The sequence below is a fragment of the Erpetoichthys calabaricus genome, chromosome 16 (assembly GCF_900747795.2).
Source record: "Erpetoichthys calabaricus chromosome 16, fErpCal1.3, whole genome shotgun sequence".
NCBI lineage: Eukaryota > Metazoa > Chordata > Cladistia > Polypteriformes > Polypteridae > Erpetoichthys > Erpetoichthys calabaricus.
Window position 1 is genome coordinate 10,618,087 of NC_041409.2, and position 17,314 is coordinate 10,635,400.

A 17,314-nucleotide genomic window follows, 5' to 3' on the forward strand; every position below is an offset into this window, starting at 1 on the left:
TTCACATTTTTTTTTCGCAACGGCATGTGATATTAACTTTTGTAAAATCGTTTGGATTCGTTTCATTGAAATAAAAATATAAATGTTTACAGAGCGTTTCATTTAAGTGATGCACTATTGCTAACTTTATCATTCTGCTACAAATATGTTTAAAATTAGGAAAGTCAGTTTTGAACGGCAAGAACAATTATTCACTTTATTTTTTTCTATAAACTTCCAACACTCAAAACGTCTGGGTGTGGGTATTAGAAGTTACTGGGGTGGGGGGAGAAATAGAGGCAAAATTTCCGTAAACCCAGGAGCTGGGACAAGCTGTCAGGAAACAGCAAATGGCAATTGACAAGGTGATACAGCAATGATCTGGGGGGTGGGTGGATTGGGTGTGTTGCACACTTCAGTGTGTCACTCTCGCAGACTCACTGGACCCCCCACCCTTAGCTTTACTCTTAGAACAGGAGGAGTGCAGCTTCCTTAGATACAGTAAATGAAAGATAGACAGACACTTAGCATCATTAACCTTTCATCAGTAACTCTGACCCTCCATTTCACCTCATCATCGTCATGTGAAGAGGTCAAAAAAGACATCTCAAAGCCAAAGTGTCCCCCTGCTGATGTAAATTACTTAATGATTTAGCTCTAACCTGAAGTGCTTGCTACATAACATCTCACACCCAGTTTAACTGATATCCTGTTTCCAAAGACACACACTACGCCATTTCACTATGGATATTCAATGCACCAAAAACACATCTGTTGATGATGAGAGAGTTTAAAGAATCAACACTGTTTTTTGAGTCTGGACATTGGGATCAAGTTCACTAAACGGCCTACTAGAGATGAAGAGTCCCAAAGCAGGGGACACAAACGCCCTGGGCGTTAATTTCTTTATTCAATACACACACAGTTCAAATACAAGCAGTCGTCCCACACCATGGACAGAAGCTCCAGTTTAAAGTTAGTATTTTACTTTATTTTTGATTTTATGTAAACACTCACAACCCTGTATTGGTATGAGTGCAATCTGAAAAGGGATAAACTTGAACATTACTCTACTTTTATACTTTTCCTATAGTTGCTGCCTTTTGTTTCACTCGCTTTGCAGATCATCTTGATTACACATCATCCTGCTGTACTGTGGAAGTGTTTGCCCAGTTCAGTTATCCTGTATTTTTGTAAATTTCTCACAATGACTGGCTTCACAGCTTTAGACAAAATGTACTATTAGATAAAGGAAACTAAAATACCTATCACTATTTCTAATCTCACATATTTAAGTAATAAAAATACCCAACTGTACTGTCCGTGTGAAAATGTAATTGCCCCCTTAGTTACTCCCTGAAATAGGTGTCCAAAGTTCACCGATTACACTCCACTGACTGAACACATCCAGCCCTGTTGAATCCAATACTCACCATATACAGGCTCTCGCCATGACAGTCAAGCGGCAGAAACCTCTTCTACCCAACAGTAACTACAGTGCTTGTCTCACTTTTGCAAAGATACACCTGTATGACCCCAAATCCTTCTTGAAAAATGTTCTATACAAAGACAAGAAAAAAGCAGAACTGTTTAGACAACAGATTTCTCACTATGTCTGGCGTTTGACCGTAGGAACATCAACACAAACAATGGGGGCAGTAGTGTGATATGAGAATGCTTTGCTGCCTCGGGACCCGGAAGACATGCCAGTATTGAAGGCCCCATGAATCTGGCATTTTACCAGCATATTCATAAGCATAATGTCCAGTCATCTGTCCATTATCTGCAGCGGTGGCATAATTGGGTTATGAAGCTGGACAATGACAAAACAAGTAAAGTGAAAGGTGAATGGTTCAGAAGAAACAATAAACAATAAGTCTTGTCTTGAATCTAAAAGAGGGTGCTGCAGCAGGACCTGAAACTAGCAACTCATGCACACAAACCTACCAATGTGTCTGAATTAAAGAACAGAAGACTTTAAAGAGCAAGAAACAGCAGCTACAAGGTCTGATCAATCAGTATTTCTCAAGTACAAGAGAATCCATTAAATAAGACAATTGGGATTTCATCCAAGTGCCCTAAAAACCTGACCAAAATGGGGGCCTCAAGGAGTACCCGTAAAAGTCATTAACTCTCCAGCTTTGCAAAAACTGCATAAAAATGCCAAACTACACAAACCCATCTAACCACTCCCACCATCCCACCCCCTTACAGAGGGCACTGGCAGTGTGCAACTAGGCCAAACAGAGGAGGCGTGGCATTGGGTTGTCCTAACAGGAATGTTCAGAGGTCTCACTGAATATTTCAAAACACACGAGCTCTCTCATACTAACTTTAAAATAAAAGTGGACATCATCTTTATAGGCAGACACACTTTAATATGTTAAAAGTTAATTCCCTTACCACATCGTGGCATAGCTGAATTTGGCAAATCAAACAGGGAAGCACTAAGCTATGCATGCACTTTGCAATTTCTGTCAATTTAGTATGCACATCCATATAAACTGTTTAAAACGGAGATCATATGCAGAGTTGAAGGGATGGTCCATCTTTATAAGCAGTTCAACCACCTTCTCGTGGGTTTACAAAATAAAAAATTCAACATTCCGAATTTAATAGATTAAACGTACTTAATGCCAACAGAACTAATGTTCCACAGATTAGGACTTTAATTCCCCCCCCCCCCCCCAAACTTATTCATTTTTCAAGCACTTCATTTTAATATTAGGCTGTGGGCCACCAGACTCCATCTTACGAGCAAAAAACTCAAATCAGGATCCAGAACTGGTGACCCACCCAGCATATCTCAACTCAACATAAAGTCCAGCCTGGCATTTATACCCAACAGTTCTGAGTGCCCGAGGCAGCAGCACTAAACAAGTTACAATGCATAACAAAAGGCAGCAAACTCACTACGTGATTTGTTAAAATCTAGTAATGGCACACAATACTAATAGAAGGAGAAGCAAACAGTCATAAAACTTACCTGGCCTCCACCTTTTCTGCTGCAAAAATCTTGCCATTTAAGATACTACAGCTGTGAAATCAAACAGCTAAAAACACACAAAAAACCATGGTGTAAACCAGCAGAACCAGTGTGGCACTCTACACTAGTTCTAGTCTTAATATCACCCAAGACCCGCACATAAATACTTTTCCCCTTCGTTGTAGCATATTCCCTCAGTATATATTTTCACGGCATTCGTAGTCTGAATCACAATCTGGTTGTATGGGTGGTTACTAGGTTCAATTCCTGAGAGGGAGTGCAGTAGAGTGTATACGCCTGATGAGCCCAGAATTAGGGCGAAACACGTGTCGCGTACTCTTTGTATTATTTGACAGTAAACTATTTCAACTATATATATATATATATATATATATATATATATATATATATATATATAAAAAATATATATATATATATAAATATAAATAAATAAATAAAGCACTGAGGCCAGCAGCATAACCCTTCAAGGTGAGCCTTTAAATTATTTTCTTCCCTGCTTGTGACCCACTAGATCATTGGGCAGCTCATCTGAAGCCAATTTCCATTTCCATCTGTGCCATGCAAAACTCACATTCCAGTGGTTCCTTCAAGTGCTTTTAGCAGGAGCAAACATCACAAGATAAATAATCCAAAGTCTAACCTTGTCAATTTAGCTCGCTATCAAAAATAGCTCTGGCTAGCTAAATGAAACTGTATATTTTCAGGCATTTTTAGAGTGCCATTACATTTTGCTTTTATGTACAATTTTGCCAAGTCCTCCTTTTAACTAAAATGGGCATACCAGCAAAAAAACAAACAAACAAAAAAACACATTAAAAAGGGTATTAAGTAATGGCTGTAAATATCAAGCCAAACACATTGCCACCAACTAGAATTGGTCTTCAGCCACTCTAATGCCTTCACCCATACCCCTTCGGTAAGTATTTAAGCCTTGCGTCACTTTGGGGTGGTCAGGTATGGTATGTGTCTTAGTATATTCATTGATGGGAGGTCTGACAATCGGAGGATGGAACAGGAACAGCTGACTCAAGTCCCCTATGCTACATGGCACTTGCTGCCCAACTATTTTGATAAGCACAGCTGATACAAATGCTTTTTAAGTTTTCTTTGAACGTCATGAGAGGCCACATCGTTTTCTTGTTCCTTCAAAAATAATAATAATAATTCATTACATTTATATAGCGCTTTTCTCAGTACTCAAAGCGCTATCCACACAGGGAAGAACCGGGAAGCGAACCCACAATCTTCCACAGTCTCCTTAGTGCAAAGCAGCAGCACTACCACTGCGCCACCTGTGAGGACGGTGTGAAAGTCAGGATTCAAGGTTAGTAAATATTGGCACAGGGATATCTGCCCCTTCTACAAATAAACCAAGAAAATAAAAGTTTGTGAAGCCATCTGAACAAAACCGACTTTGTGGTGATAGTTATTTTAAACTGGAAGCATTTAACAGGCACACGTTGCTCAAGTGCCAGTATTGTTGTCACGTGAAGATAATAGACCTCTGTCCTTGATTGACAACTATAGTAAACCCTGTCGGGTGTGTATATGCACCAACTGCGTAGGATGAAGTTGGCCGAAATATCAAATGTTGCCAGATCAGCGGCCACTTCATATTTTGTACTTAAACCTGCCAACAAGCTACAACACAAAAAGACCCACTACACACATGTCAGCTGTATTGTATGCAAAGGTCCACAGAGGGCTCCAATCAAAGTGAAAGAGTAAAATCAATTTCTAACAATTGCTAAAGAAATTAACATTGGTATAATTTAATTTATAATGCCCAATATTTTGCCTGTAAAACCTGTTTTGAGTAAAAGTGATACTAGCAGTGGAATCAGATGGCAGTAGTACTCGTTACTTTTGCTAGAAATCTGTTTTGCATGGTTACTGTAGTGACTTGATCTGTGAGAGGAAAGGCAGGAGAGTTTCTGCAGGTAAAGTCACGCACACTGAAGGAGCTAATGCTACATTAGTCAGTCATTCAGCAGAGCTGGGAAGTCAGAACTGCATCATCTGCAACCTCTGCACTTTCACACTACCCAAGTCAGCAAGTAAGCATGGATGCTTCCATGAAAGCTAGTGTTTAAGCAATCAAACACTAGACAATAGCTCTGTAGTCTAGATCGTACAAGAAACCAATGAGATAGAAGTGGAAAAAAAAAAAAAAATTTTTTTTAAATAAAATAAAAAGACCGTCTTGAAGATATAGTACTATTTCTACATTGGAAGCTACAAATAAACCTCCACTCAATGGTTGTTTGTATATTGTACAAACAGTAGCATGTACAGTACCAAGCTAAACACAGTTATTCAGTTTAATTCTTGTAATGTTAACATTTACTTTCAGTATTTAGTATCAAAGAATGAGGTGATCCCTTTAAAGCAATGTTTTGTAATAAAAAAATGAAACCTATAAAGTGTTTTGGCACTTCCCAAGTCCATTGCCATTCGTGAATGACGTCATAATCTGAAGACTGACAGACGTGACACTAAGTCCAAGTTTGAGAGTAGGAATGCAGAGTTTGCATTTTCTTTACATTTTGCTGGGTCAAAAATCAGAAATTGTAAGTTCCGATTTTTGATTGAATGCAGCAATAGGAGGTGCAACAAACCGTGCAGGAGGATGGATGGTCCAACTCAAACTTGGCAAAGGAAATTAGGGTCTGGTGTGGCAGGAAATCATGCAAGGATGCCAATCCCTGTAGCCAAACAAAGGAGTTCATCAGGGCCCTCTCTTAAAAAAGGGACAAAAAAAGTAATTTCAAGGACTAATAACATGTCTGTGACAGTGCTTCCTCTGCTCTTTGGCTGTTACATTGTATTACATATGCTGTATGATGTGATTAAACATTACACTTTCTGTAAAAAACTACAGATTGTTAATGGTGTCTGTTCAAACTTGTGCGATTATTGCACTAATATCTTCTGTAAAAGCCCATCGGTGTACTTTACAAACATTAAACTACTGAACAGCTAAAAATAATGCAGAGATGTTAATAAAAAAAAAAAAAAAAAAAGGAATTACTACAAAACTAAAATGAGTTATTCTGTGTTGTCAAAAGAAAATACATTTGTGATTTAATGTTTACATGCAGATACTTTTCAGTCTATGATAATGAGGAAGCCCAGTATTCACAATTAAGCAAAATAAGCACATGCTTAGTGCAACTCAGAGTTTTTACATAAGTAGGAGAGAGACCAAGTACAAATAAAAGTTGGCAACAGTAAGTATTTTACATCATTTGATTCATGTACGTTGAAAAGCTATACATCTTCAAAGAAATGAAACGGAAAATGTTGATTGGTACAAATAAGGTCATTTCATTTAAAAATGTTCACTACCATCAAATTCTGTAGACGGAGGATTTTCAAAATTGAAAAGTATGCTTTCGAGATCACTGTTTCAGTAGTACAAGTTTACATTTAATAGCCCGTATTGAAGAACTTGTTCCAATAACTTCTGCCGAGGTTGTACATTTTCTTAAGTACAGTGGGTCTTTAATATAAAATTTCTTCATGCTTGTAAAGATGTTTTGAAAGGCATAATTAAAATTCTAGTTGAGCTTGCTTGTTTTTACTCAATAGGAAATCAGGATTTTGTCAATTTTTTTTTTTTTTAGTCTATAGAGTATGGATGTTTTCCCAAGATTGTGTATTACAAGGCATGAACAATGTTAATTTCTTGCTCAATTAGTGACATAGGGAGAGATCTGCATGTGCAGCCCGCACCCACACCCAACCACACAAAAAAAATCACCAACTAAAACCAATGTCACAATATACAACTTCTAGTCTGAAAGATGTCAGACTTGACAGCAGTTGCTGATCTTGTTGCCGAAGTAGGTCAACATACAAGACTATACATTGCAGGTGATAAACTACATAACTACATAGCCACTTTCCAGGACAGTTTCACATTACTAAAGTACAATAAGCTTACTTTTTTTCCCCTTACAGTCAATAACATACTGACCTGGATTGCCTGTTCCCATGTGAAAGCTTTGAAGGTACAGGGAATTCAGCCACAATCTGACCACCAAACACCATCTCCCCCCGCCCCCCTTATGTTCAATAAAACATGGCAGACAGAAAAGCCACTCTTCTGTTTGCAGGGTCCAAAAGCACACGTCCCTTATCCCTTGTGCCTGGTATTCTAAGAAATGTACTTCAGAAGGAGTGCTCTCACAAGCACAGACCCTGCCCCTACAAATTAAGACAAAAACAAACCTGTTTAATTTTGTCAGGGACGGGTCACCGAATGACTGGTCTGAGTCACTGGGTATATCACATTATATGACTGACAGGTCAGAGGAGAACATTGTGACTGCCCTGGACTTGCCAAGATAGTGTAAATGAAGTCTGAGAATGGGGGAGAGGGTGGGGAAAATCACATAATGTGATGGCAACTTAACACAACAATTTGGGCAAATTAAAAATAAAATTAATAAATAAAAACATCACATCATGCATGAATTAAAGGTGTCAAACCAATTAATAAGCTCTTAGATACACAATAACGGCTTAAGTACTAGACCATGGGTGGCGAACTCCAGGCCTGGAGTGCCACAGTGGCTACAGGTTTTCATTCTAACACTTTTCCTAATCAGTGACCAGTTTTCACTGCTAACACTAACCCGTTAGAAGAGTTCAGCCCTCTGAATTGATTCCTTTCTTCATTAAATGACAGCCAAACAGAAATGAGATGAGAAACGAGCTAACAGATGACCAGCTAAATTGGGGCTTCAAACTCCAACCAATTTCACTCCAATCACTTTCTTAATGAGAAGCCAATTCTTGCTGTTAATTAAACCAGTTATTTAATTCCATGGTTCGTTGCTGCTCTCATTCTGCCACAGCACACATTTCTGAGGGCACTGTCAAAATGTTTTGGTGACCTGAGAGATCAACCTTACCAAGACCATCACCACTCTTTAATTTCAGATAGTGTGTAATGGGCACAGGAGAGCTGGTCATGTAGTGGCTTGTTTTGCATCTCATTGTTTGGCTGCTTATTAAAGAAAAAAACAACTATGGGGCCTGAGTGAAGTTGATAAAAAGAAGTAATCAGCAGCAAAAAGTGGTCACTAATTAAGAAGATGGTAAGAATGAAAACCTGCAGCCACTGTGGCACTCCAGGCTTGGAGTTCGCCACCCCTGTACTAGACCGATAACCACAAGGGGCCTCATGTATAAATGGTGTGTACGCATAGAAATGTTGCGTACGAATGTTTCCACGCTCAAATCGCGATGTATAAAACTTAAACTTGGGGTAAAGCCACGCACATTTCCACTGTACCTCATACCCTGGTGTACGCAATTTCTCCACTCGGTTTTGCAGACTGGCGGCACCCAGCGTCAAAGCAGTGCTACTGTTCCTGTGTGGTTACTCTTTTTTCTTAGATCCACATTTCTGACACGGCTTTATAAATACACTGAAACTAACTGCACATTGTTTATTAGTGTAATGCATCTGATTGTAATTAACCTGCAGCAATATAAAAGGTCCAGGGAATAGCCATAGTATTCCAAATACCATAACTGCTTTAGCATTGTTAATCTCACTGCATCTTCATCTTTCAGCTGATCCCGTTAAGGGTTGCCACAGCAGATCATCTTTTTCCATATTACTCTCACTGCACCACTTGGAGTTTTTATATCACTGTATCTGAGTGGGGAATCACAGCAGCAGCTGATTGTAAAGAATTATCGGTATACAGCATGAAGCAGACGCTGCCTCAGCCATGGCAAAACGCTTCAAAGCCTTTCCTGCTGTACGGACCTCGCGGTTCAGAAAAAGTTTCATCCCAAGAACTATAAAACGCACTCAATCAGTCCATCAAGTGCTCCTTGTAGAACTGTTTGTACTTATAAGAACAATTACCTCACTGTAAACTTGCACTACAGTTATAATATTGAACAACCTGTGCCACTTTATAAAGCGCGTATTTACATAAGATGACGATATCATTTTTAAGATGAAATGCAGCAAAATATGTTGATTATACAGATAAAACTAACTTCATTTAAATAATCTATATTGCTAATAATTAAACATGTGAGGACACGGTGCCGCAGCGCTAGCTAGTTCAGGGATTGTTCCTGTTTTGCGTTGTATTCTTGCTGGTGCTGACGTGACACTGGAAGGATAGAATAATTGAAATATCTTCGTAGTATGTGTTTAATGTTCCTTAAAAGTTTTGAAGAATCATCGTTCTAAGCTTACAGATGGCTTCACGTCTATTACAGAGCTGATTGTGTGGTGCCTGGGTATTTGGAGAAAGAAAAGTAAGGACATGAACTGGAGGTTAGTACGTTTGAAAGAGACAGTACTTCTGTAATTATTTCATCGAAGGTCACACATGGCGCAGAAAGCCTCTTGCGTGAGACATGAACAAGCACTGCGCCACCGTATTCCCATGTTAATAACATGCTTTCATTCCTATCATGAACAAGATATCACGTATACATCTCAGTATTTTAAATTATTCGGAGAGCTGTAATATCACGAATTCAATGGATTATGTGTCCTGTCGGAGAAAGAGAAAGCCCGTTTAAGAAGCAGGTAGTGATTCTCACACACAGCACAAAGAAGATCAAATACAGAACAAAGCATTTAACGTGCTATTTTAGTTACGATGGGATTTGAGGAACTAGTAAATTTAACGATTTGAAGATGAAGTTTACGATGTTCTACTTTAATGGCAAAATAAACTACGTGATTAAAGTGGAAATTGAGATTAAAGTTGACATTTCGTGCTTTTTTCCCCCCACTGTGTGCCTATTTTTTTTTGTCTGTACCCTAATAAGCTTTCATATGACACTCAGACAGAGGGCTACGACTCGCCTTTTCACGACGACTTTGATATGTGACTTTTTTTTTTATTTCGGGCACTGTGCGACTTTGTGAACTTGAGCTTTCGAGTTTCTCTGACACTGTCACTCGATCAACTTCCTTTTGTTGTTTATATCACTGTTTAAACCAACAAATAGTACGTTGTTCCTTTGCCTCCACTTGGTATTCGCTGAAATTCTTATTTTCCCCCATGCTTTTCCCATTGTCTTGTCACAGAAGGCTGAGCTTAAAGGCTATTTATATTGATTTGCATATTCAAAGAGGCGTAATTCTGGGAGGAGTTGGGGCGGGACAGAAGGCGCGTGCATTACTTTTCACGCTGATCGGGAGTTATGTAGCAGAAGAACGTGAAAGTTTACGTACGTACAGATTCCTGCATTTGGATTTTTCTGTGTGTATGCATATTCCCGCTTTTGTGCTTACGCCATGTTATAGTGCGAGTTCTAAGCACTGCATTATACATGAGGCCCCAGGTCACTACTTCCTGTGCAGTTAAACAGCAACAGATCCAAAGTTAGAAATCTTCTCCTATAGCTATACAGGCTGTTTGCCTATGCAGGATTTCCACAAGAGAAATGAAGTCAGGTGACTGAGAGAAACCAGTCTTTTTAACTATATGCTTTGGCAGTCTGTGCTAGACACCAATGTATTTGTTGAAAATGCTTTCAAGACAGAACAGGAAGCCATATACTTATTTTTACTGTTCAAGATATATTACGCAACTCTAAAAATTTGTCAAAATAGCCACATTAGGAGGGAGATAAAAAAGTGTAAAAAAGAAATATCTACAAGTGAAGTCTATCACAGAAAACCACTTCCTTGGAACATTTAATCTTCACTTTTTCTTAAAAAATCTGTGACCAAAGTGGTCAATACTCATTCATTATACTAGTGAATATTCATTTTCCTTTATTTGTATTTTATTGTAAAAACTGCATTACCATCACACAAGTAAAAAAGTTTTTGCATTTTACAATTTTTCTAATTTTAACTTAAATTGATTCTGCTTATTCATCCAACAGGCAAAACCGGATATCAATAATTACTTTCAATTCAGATAGAATTAAAACTTTTTACAGTAAATGTATCCAAAACATTATGTAGCACTTTTAGCATTTACACAGTCAAGTCAAATTTGAGATAAGTGAATTTTACAGCTTCTCTTCCAACATGGTTTAAAGTTGTATTAATAGATTTAATAGCTATTAATATAACTCACAGTACTAATGCAACTTTCATTTTTCCCCCTCTAGTGGCTGTCAGATGACTACACCTGAGAAATTAAACTTCAGGCATTTTATAAGCAGAAAGGCCCTTACAATGCATTTCAAAAGTGATAACCAATGTACAGGTAGTACAAACAATAGAGAACAATTGTTAACATGGATGGACGAATGTGACAGATCGATTAATGCACTAAATGCCAAATGACATGGAGCACATTCAGCTTGTAAAACAAACCTACGAATATTCCAAAGAACAGCCTGCAAAAACTAAATAGTTGTTATTCCAATACAATCTTTTCTGCTCCAAAGACTGAAGTCTCCAGTGAAAACCTTCCCTTTCGAAAAAGTTACAGCCCTAGAAAACTTGGAAAATGCAATCAAAGGGTCAAGAGAACTGTAGCCATACACTGGTCATCTATAAAAGGTAGTGGATTACAAAGCAAAGCAAAATGTAATGTCATCCTAACTCGTGTATTAGAAACAGAGTTAAATCCAGCACTTGACAATGATTCAATTTAGGTCTCATATCTGAAATAATTCCAAGAAGGTGCATCGGTAATAGATAACTTTAGATTAAATTTCTACACAGTCATGACTGGGAAGACCTGGAAATCCAATATTTTCTAAATTTGGCAAAAAACTAGCATACTAAGTGTATAATCCAATCTATTGTAAATGTGTTGGTTCTGTACACGGATTATGAAAAAACACATAGCAAGTTTAAGGGAGAAGAAGATTTTCTTCACAAATAACTACAAAATTAGGATCAACTGGTGTTCAGGTGTATAATGCCTCTGGCATCTAAAATACCTTCACATTAGCATCATGCAATTTTTCAAATCTGTAGGTTTTCAATGTCAGATTTTAAGGCATCAGGTTGGCTATATGAGTAATACTTTGTATAGCCTTCAAGAGGCACAAGTTTGAAGAATAATCTCAATGCACAAGATAAAGCCCAATGTGTATTTAGTTGTCATTGGTGGTTGTCAATACATTTTCAGTAGGGTTTCACAAAATGATTTGACATGCACATCTTTTAAAATTCCCCAAAATTAAAAGACTGATATAATAAAAAAATACATTTTAACAGAAACTTTGGAAAGCCTTTTGCTAACACCTTACCAAGGGCCAAGCTTCAGCAGATCTTTTTAGCTCAGAAATAAATTAGTAGATGCTCTAAGGAAAATGTCATTTTAAACAATTTGGTAACTTAATACAGGAAATTCAACTCTGGATATCAAAAATAGGTTAAAACAGTCATAGCCAATTTACTAGGTACAATTTTTATGCAGAGGTGAAATCTTATCCCACGTGGAGCCTTTGCAGTTCCAAGACTTTGACAAAGTAATTTTTTTTCTTATACTTTAATTCAGTTTTTAGCAAAAGCAAAAAAATATTTAGGTAACTCAAAATAGGTCTTAGTACAACAAAATACTAAGTTTTCTAATTGTATTCAAAGCGTGGCCTTTAAACTGATTATACATTACAAAGAACAACCTTGATTTTAAAACCGTATAGTATGAATTATACAAACATAATAAATAGATTTGCCTCTTACAGTTATGTACAACAGCAATCAACGCTAACAGCTGAACAGTAGAAAACAGAAGTCGCACCTATACTTTAAGAATCAGCTGACATACACAATGATCATAAAACAATATCACACATTTTTGTATTTCTAAAAATAAAAAAAAAATGTAAAAAGTTTAGTTATCAATTAAACACAAAAAGGCACAACAAGCTCAATGAAATTATACAGTCAAATTACTGTTTGAGAAAGGGTACATGGGATGAAAAGAGACAGATCTGGTTACAAAGTACACACTACATTATTTCAGCTATTAGCTCTTGAAGCTAATGGAACAACATGTTGATTTTCAGCGCTAAATACTTCCTGATTGGTCTTTAGTCATTTATTCATTGTCTAATTAAAATAGTTTACTACCTAACCAGACAGGAATTAAAAGGTAAAAATAATGTCATAAGAATAGGGTAAACGTTTGAATATTTGCTTAAAACAGAAATCAGTCTTGAAGCATTCCTCTTTCCTACTTTAGGGTCTAATAAGCTCCCAGGACACTCAGCATTGTTTATAGAGCAAGTTAACTTCCTGAACACTAAAGAACTCTTAACATTAAGGGCATGATTAAAATTTAAGTTTAATACAAAAGCATTTAAAATCAAAATATTTAAACAGTAAAGGATAAAAGGAACACTTGCATCTTAAGAGCACAGGTTGGTGCATTTTCTTTGCTGCTACCCACAAGCACAATGTATCTACTCAAAAGGGGATAATTTTTATAACAAAATACCAATTACACCATGCTGTAAAACAGTGAGGAATACAGCTATGAAGAGGAAACAAATTAAGATGTTAGGAAGACCACTATTCATATATAATGGGCTGCTTTGGCTTATTAGTGATCTTCACACAGAAGAAACGATTACAAGACAACCCCTGGAAACTGACTATGCTGCAGACTAGACTAACATAAACTCATGTTATATTAATAAAGAGTGCAAAGAGACTTAAAATAAATAAAAGCATTCTAAGAAAAAAATTCTTAAAAGAAATCATTTCAATAAGCATAATAAACTTGAACTTAAAAAAAAAAAAACAACAACAACAAAAAAAAAACAAACACTATGATTGCAAATCAGCTTGGCTAGGAAAAAAGTAAACCCAAATAGCCTAAAAAGTGGTTTGAATGACAAAACCTCACGTACAAAATTGGTCAACTCACACCAAAACTGCCAATATTTACATAGTACTGCAGCTTTGATTTATCTTGGGAATGCAAGGTTTGCAATATTGAGGGAGGGCTTGAAACCCCCAGCCTTTACATTAGAAGTGAAGAGCCTACAATTTTTATGGTCTAAAAAGAAATGTTTCGCCTCCGTAATATAAGTTAACACATCAAAAACCATTTGCTTAAAAAGTTTTGAATTAATTCACATTGACAGCTTCAGTGTAAGGTGCTAAAGGGTTGGGCTAAAAGACAAAATGACCTTCAGTTGCTCAGAAACTAACAGTTATTGCAAACACAGCTTGAAATGTGTTGTAAACAAAAAAAAAACAAAAAAAAAAACAGTTCCTTGAAATCCAACTTTCCATATTTTTGCCTGAACTTAAACTTTTAAAATATAAACAATGTATAAAGTCCAGTTGTATTTGCCAGAAGAACAAGGTTATTTTTATAAATATATAAACTAACATCCAACATCAGAAGCCGTATAAAGAGGGATGCTTGTTCATTTACATAGTGTTAGTAACACTTGTGTATTTCACTTTCAGTAGCTTTACATTATTTCCTGTTGGAAACATTTGCTGAAGTATGTGTAGTTCATTTCTGATGTGTTCGGCATTATCTTACAAGAGTTTGTTTTACCATTCTGCATCTCCAATGGCTTTAAAAAATACATAATCTCTTCCATTTAAGTTCATGATGCCATCTTTTAGGTGGAATTTCCACTTGTTCTTACTTCTGTGAATCTTGCAAAAAAAATAAATAAATAAATTAGCGCCACTAAATAAACAGCATCAATTAATTAATTAATTTCAGCAAAATAAAATGAGACTGTGGGAAAAATTAATTTATCAAAAGCCTACAAGATATTACATTTGCACATTTAGATATGATGCTATGCGGTGTACATTTTTACTTGTTCAATAATTTATTTTTTAATTTGGTTATCTAAGACAAAGAATAATTCCTTTTCTTAAAATGTTTAAGCTCCATTATTTTTTGTGAACTATATCTTTGTATACGGCATCAAAACATTTGTTCATACTGTCTAGTGACAAAAAAATGCATACTTATACATATTAAACACACAATGAAATATAGTTGCAAAGGTATACATACTCTGAGGAAAGAGATCTCAAATGAAGATCAGTGTTCTATGCAGGCACAAAATCAAAAGGAACACAAATTCCACTAGAACCCTAACAGCACAGTTCTTTGACATGTCCTTTAACGCCATAAACCAGTGTCACGAGATTAGACAACCATTCTTCAATTTTTTAGATACTGTAATGAAACTACAGGAGTTACATCTGCAGAGGATTAAGGTTTAACAAAAAAATATCTATAGCTATGCTTGTACTTCAACCTCTGATGGTTTATAAATAACTAGTACTTTGACAGTAATGACCACACAGCACAGTGGATGCTGAATTTTTTTTGTGTGGTTTATATAGCAAGTTAATTAAGTTTAAATACATGAACTTGGTGCGATGTGCAAGTGCTCCTCTTTGAGCCCATTACTGGATGAGAATGAGCATAAAGATTCATGACTGTTTAATGTAGCACTTGCACTGCTTAGCAAACAATCTTACTAAACTACATACAGGCAGCTGATAGTCAGGTTAATACCGCATCTTTGCCGCCAAAGTAACAAACATCACTAAGGCTGGCCACGTTCTTGGCACCCTACAAGGTTAATCCACCACCTAGGACAAAAACTTCATTTGCACATTGCTCACTCTGCAGAGGTGCTGCAAAACAAGCAACAGAGCCAGCTAAGCTAAAAGGTGGGGAGAGGGGAAAGGAAAAAATACCCACATACACTAGTAAAGATAGATAACATTGCTATTTTCTGCAAAGGCAACAGTCACCAAACCAAAAAAATGCTTGAATGTTGAACACCGTTTTAATATTAAAACTGGCAACTGGTTCCAAGGTCTGCAGGAGCAGCATGTTTGAGTCAAAGGGTTAGAGGTGGGGCAGTGAAGAATTAAATTTCTGTCAGTGTACAAAAGTCTCACTTTCACCTCTGCTCAGATATACACACAATGCAACTGTCTGGGAATGTTAATACACAACAGTGTTCCTGAAGGGAATTTATCATTAACTCTCTTCTCCATCTTGTGGACAGAAAAATATTGCAGTTCGGAGTAAAAGTAAATCATTTATAACAGGGTCATGCATTTACTTTCCTACCTAGTTAAAATTGGAATTGCATTTACTCTCAGCTTCAGTTTAGCAAACTAAATGTTTAAAATAAACGCAAGCATAAACTTTCAGTAGTTAGTAGTCGGACAACACACTTAAATTCCAATCTCTGGATTCAACCCACACTGTAGCGGATCACACCAACCAGTAGCGCCAAGAATATATGGATGGATTTTACTAGTCGACAAACGTTTGTCTCCAATATAGTGAATAGTAGAGGAAAAAGTTTGATACACTTCATAACCTTTAAATTTAAGCTGTGACATAAAAGGAGTATGCGCTGTACAGGAGAAATGAACGTACTTATATCCAGTTTAACTCCTATGATTTAAAAAAAAAAAAAAGCATGAAGAATGGGGAACAAAAAAATCTTTCGTAACCCCTTCAAAACACAGTCACTGCCCTGCTAACAACCATCCCAAAACACACTTTGAAAACCACCTCCACTTCAGTGGACTGAAATAGTCCTGTTTAAACACAACACTACCAAAAATACTACATATTTAAGTAGTTTACTACAATAAATGCTATTTATCAAAGGGGGAAAATGATCACGACTATGGCTTACCTTATCATACTGACAAACTACCACATTTTCAGTATCAAACAGTTCTTGCCCTTCTTCATCGCTGACATCGTCCTCACTGTTTAAAGGCTCCTAAAAACAAAATTATACCAGTATTATATATAAAGCAAATGTTAGTGTTTTTATCCTTATGAATTTTTATTTCTGTTAACTAAATTTACAATTCAAAATTACTTGACATTGGCTTTGACTTGAAAAGTACTAGATAGATAGATACTTTATTAATCCCAATGGGAAATTCACATTTTCCAGCAGCAGCATACTGATACAATAAATAATATTAAAGAATGATAATAATGCAGGTGAAAAAAAGACAATAACTTTGTATATGTTAAATGTTAACGTTTACCCCCCCGGGTGGAATTGAAGAGTCGCATAGTTTGGGGGAGGAACGATCTCCTCAATCTGTCAGAAACAATGCTTATTAAAACTACTTCAAATATGAAGAGTGTATGACAATATGTGCCTTAGCAGTAGCAAAGATAGATAGATCTTTGTCGTCATTGTCACTTTTACAAAGGAAAGACCATACGGAGTACAGAAATGCCTTGTGTGAACAACTTTTGAACTATAAACTTGAATTCAAAATATTCACAACACAGGTATTTGATTTCATATTTCGTTAGATATAATCTATGCCATTAGCTATGCCCTCTATTATATCTGAAAACACTTCATGGACAATTTATAAACCTGCAT

General features: G+C 36.6%; 1 protein-coding gene across 3 annotated transcripts in view; it reads right to left on the reverse strand.

Moving 5' to 3' along the window:
- Positions 1-12,011: 12,011 nt before the first annotated feature.
- The window catches only part of gtf2a1 (general transcription factor IIA, 1), a 33,019-nt gene continuing 27,716 nt past the window's right edge, over positions 12,012-17,314 (reverse strand). For all 3 annotated transcript variants that reach the window (XM_028821763.2, XM_028821765.2, XM_028821762.2), the window contains exons 9-10: positions 16,598-16,687; positions 12,012-14,567 (exon numbers count right to left, since the gene is read on the reverse strand). In XM_028821763.2, coding sequence (XP_028677596.1) covers positions 14,460-14,567; positions 16,598-16,687 — 198 coding nt within the window. In that variant the 3' untranslated portion in view covers positions 12,012-14,459. The remainder of the gene's footprint in view (positions 14,568-16,597; positions 16,688-17,314) is intronic.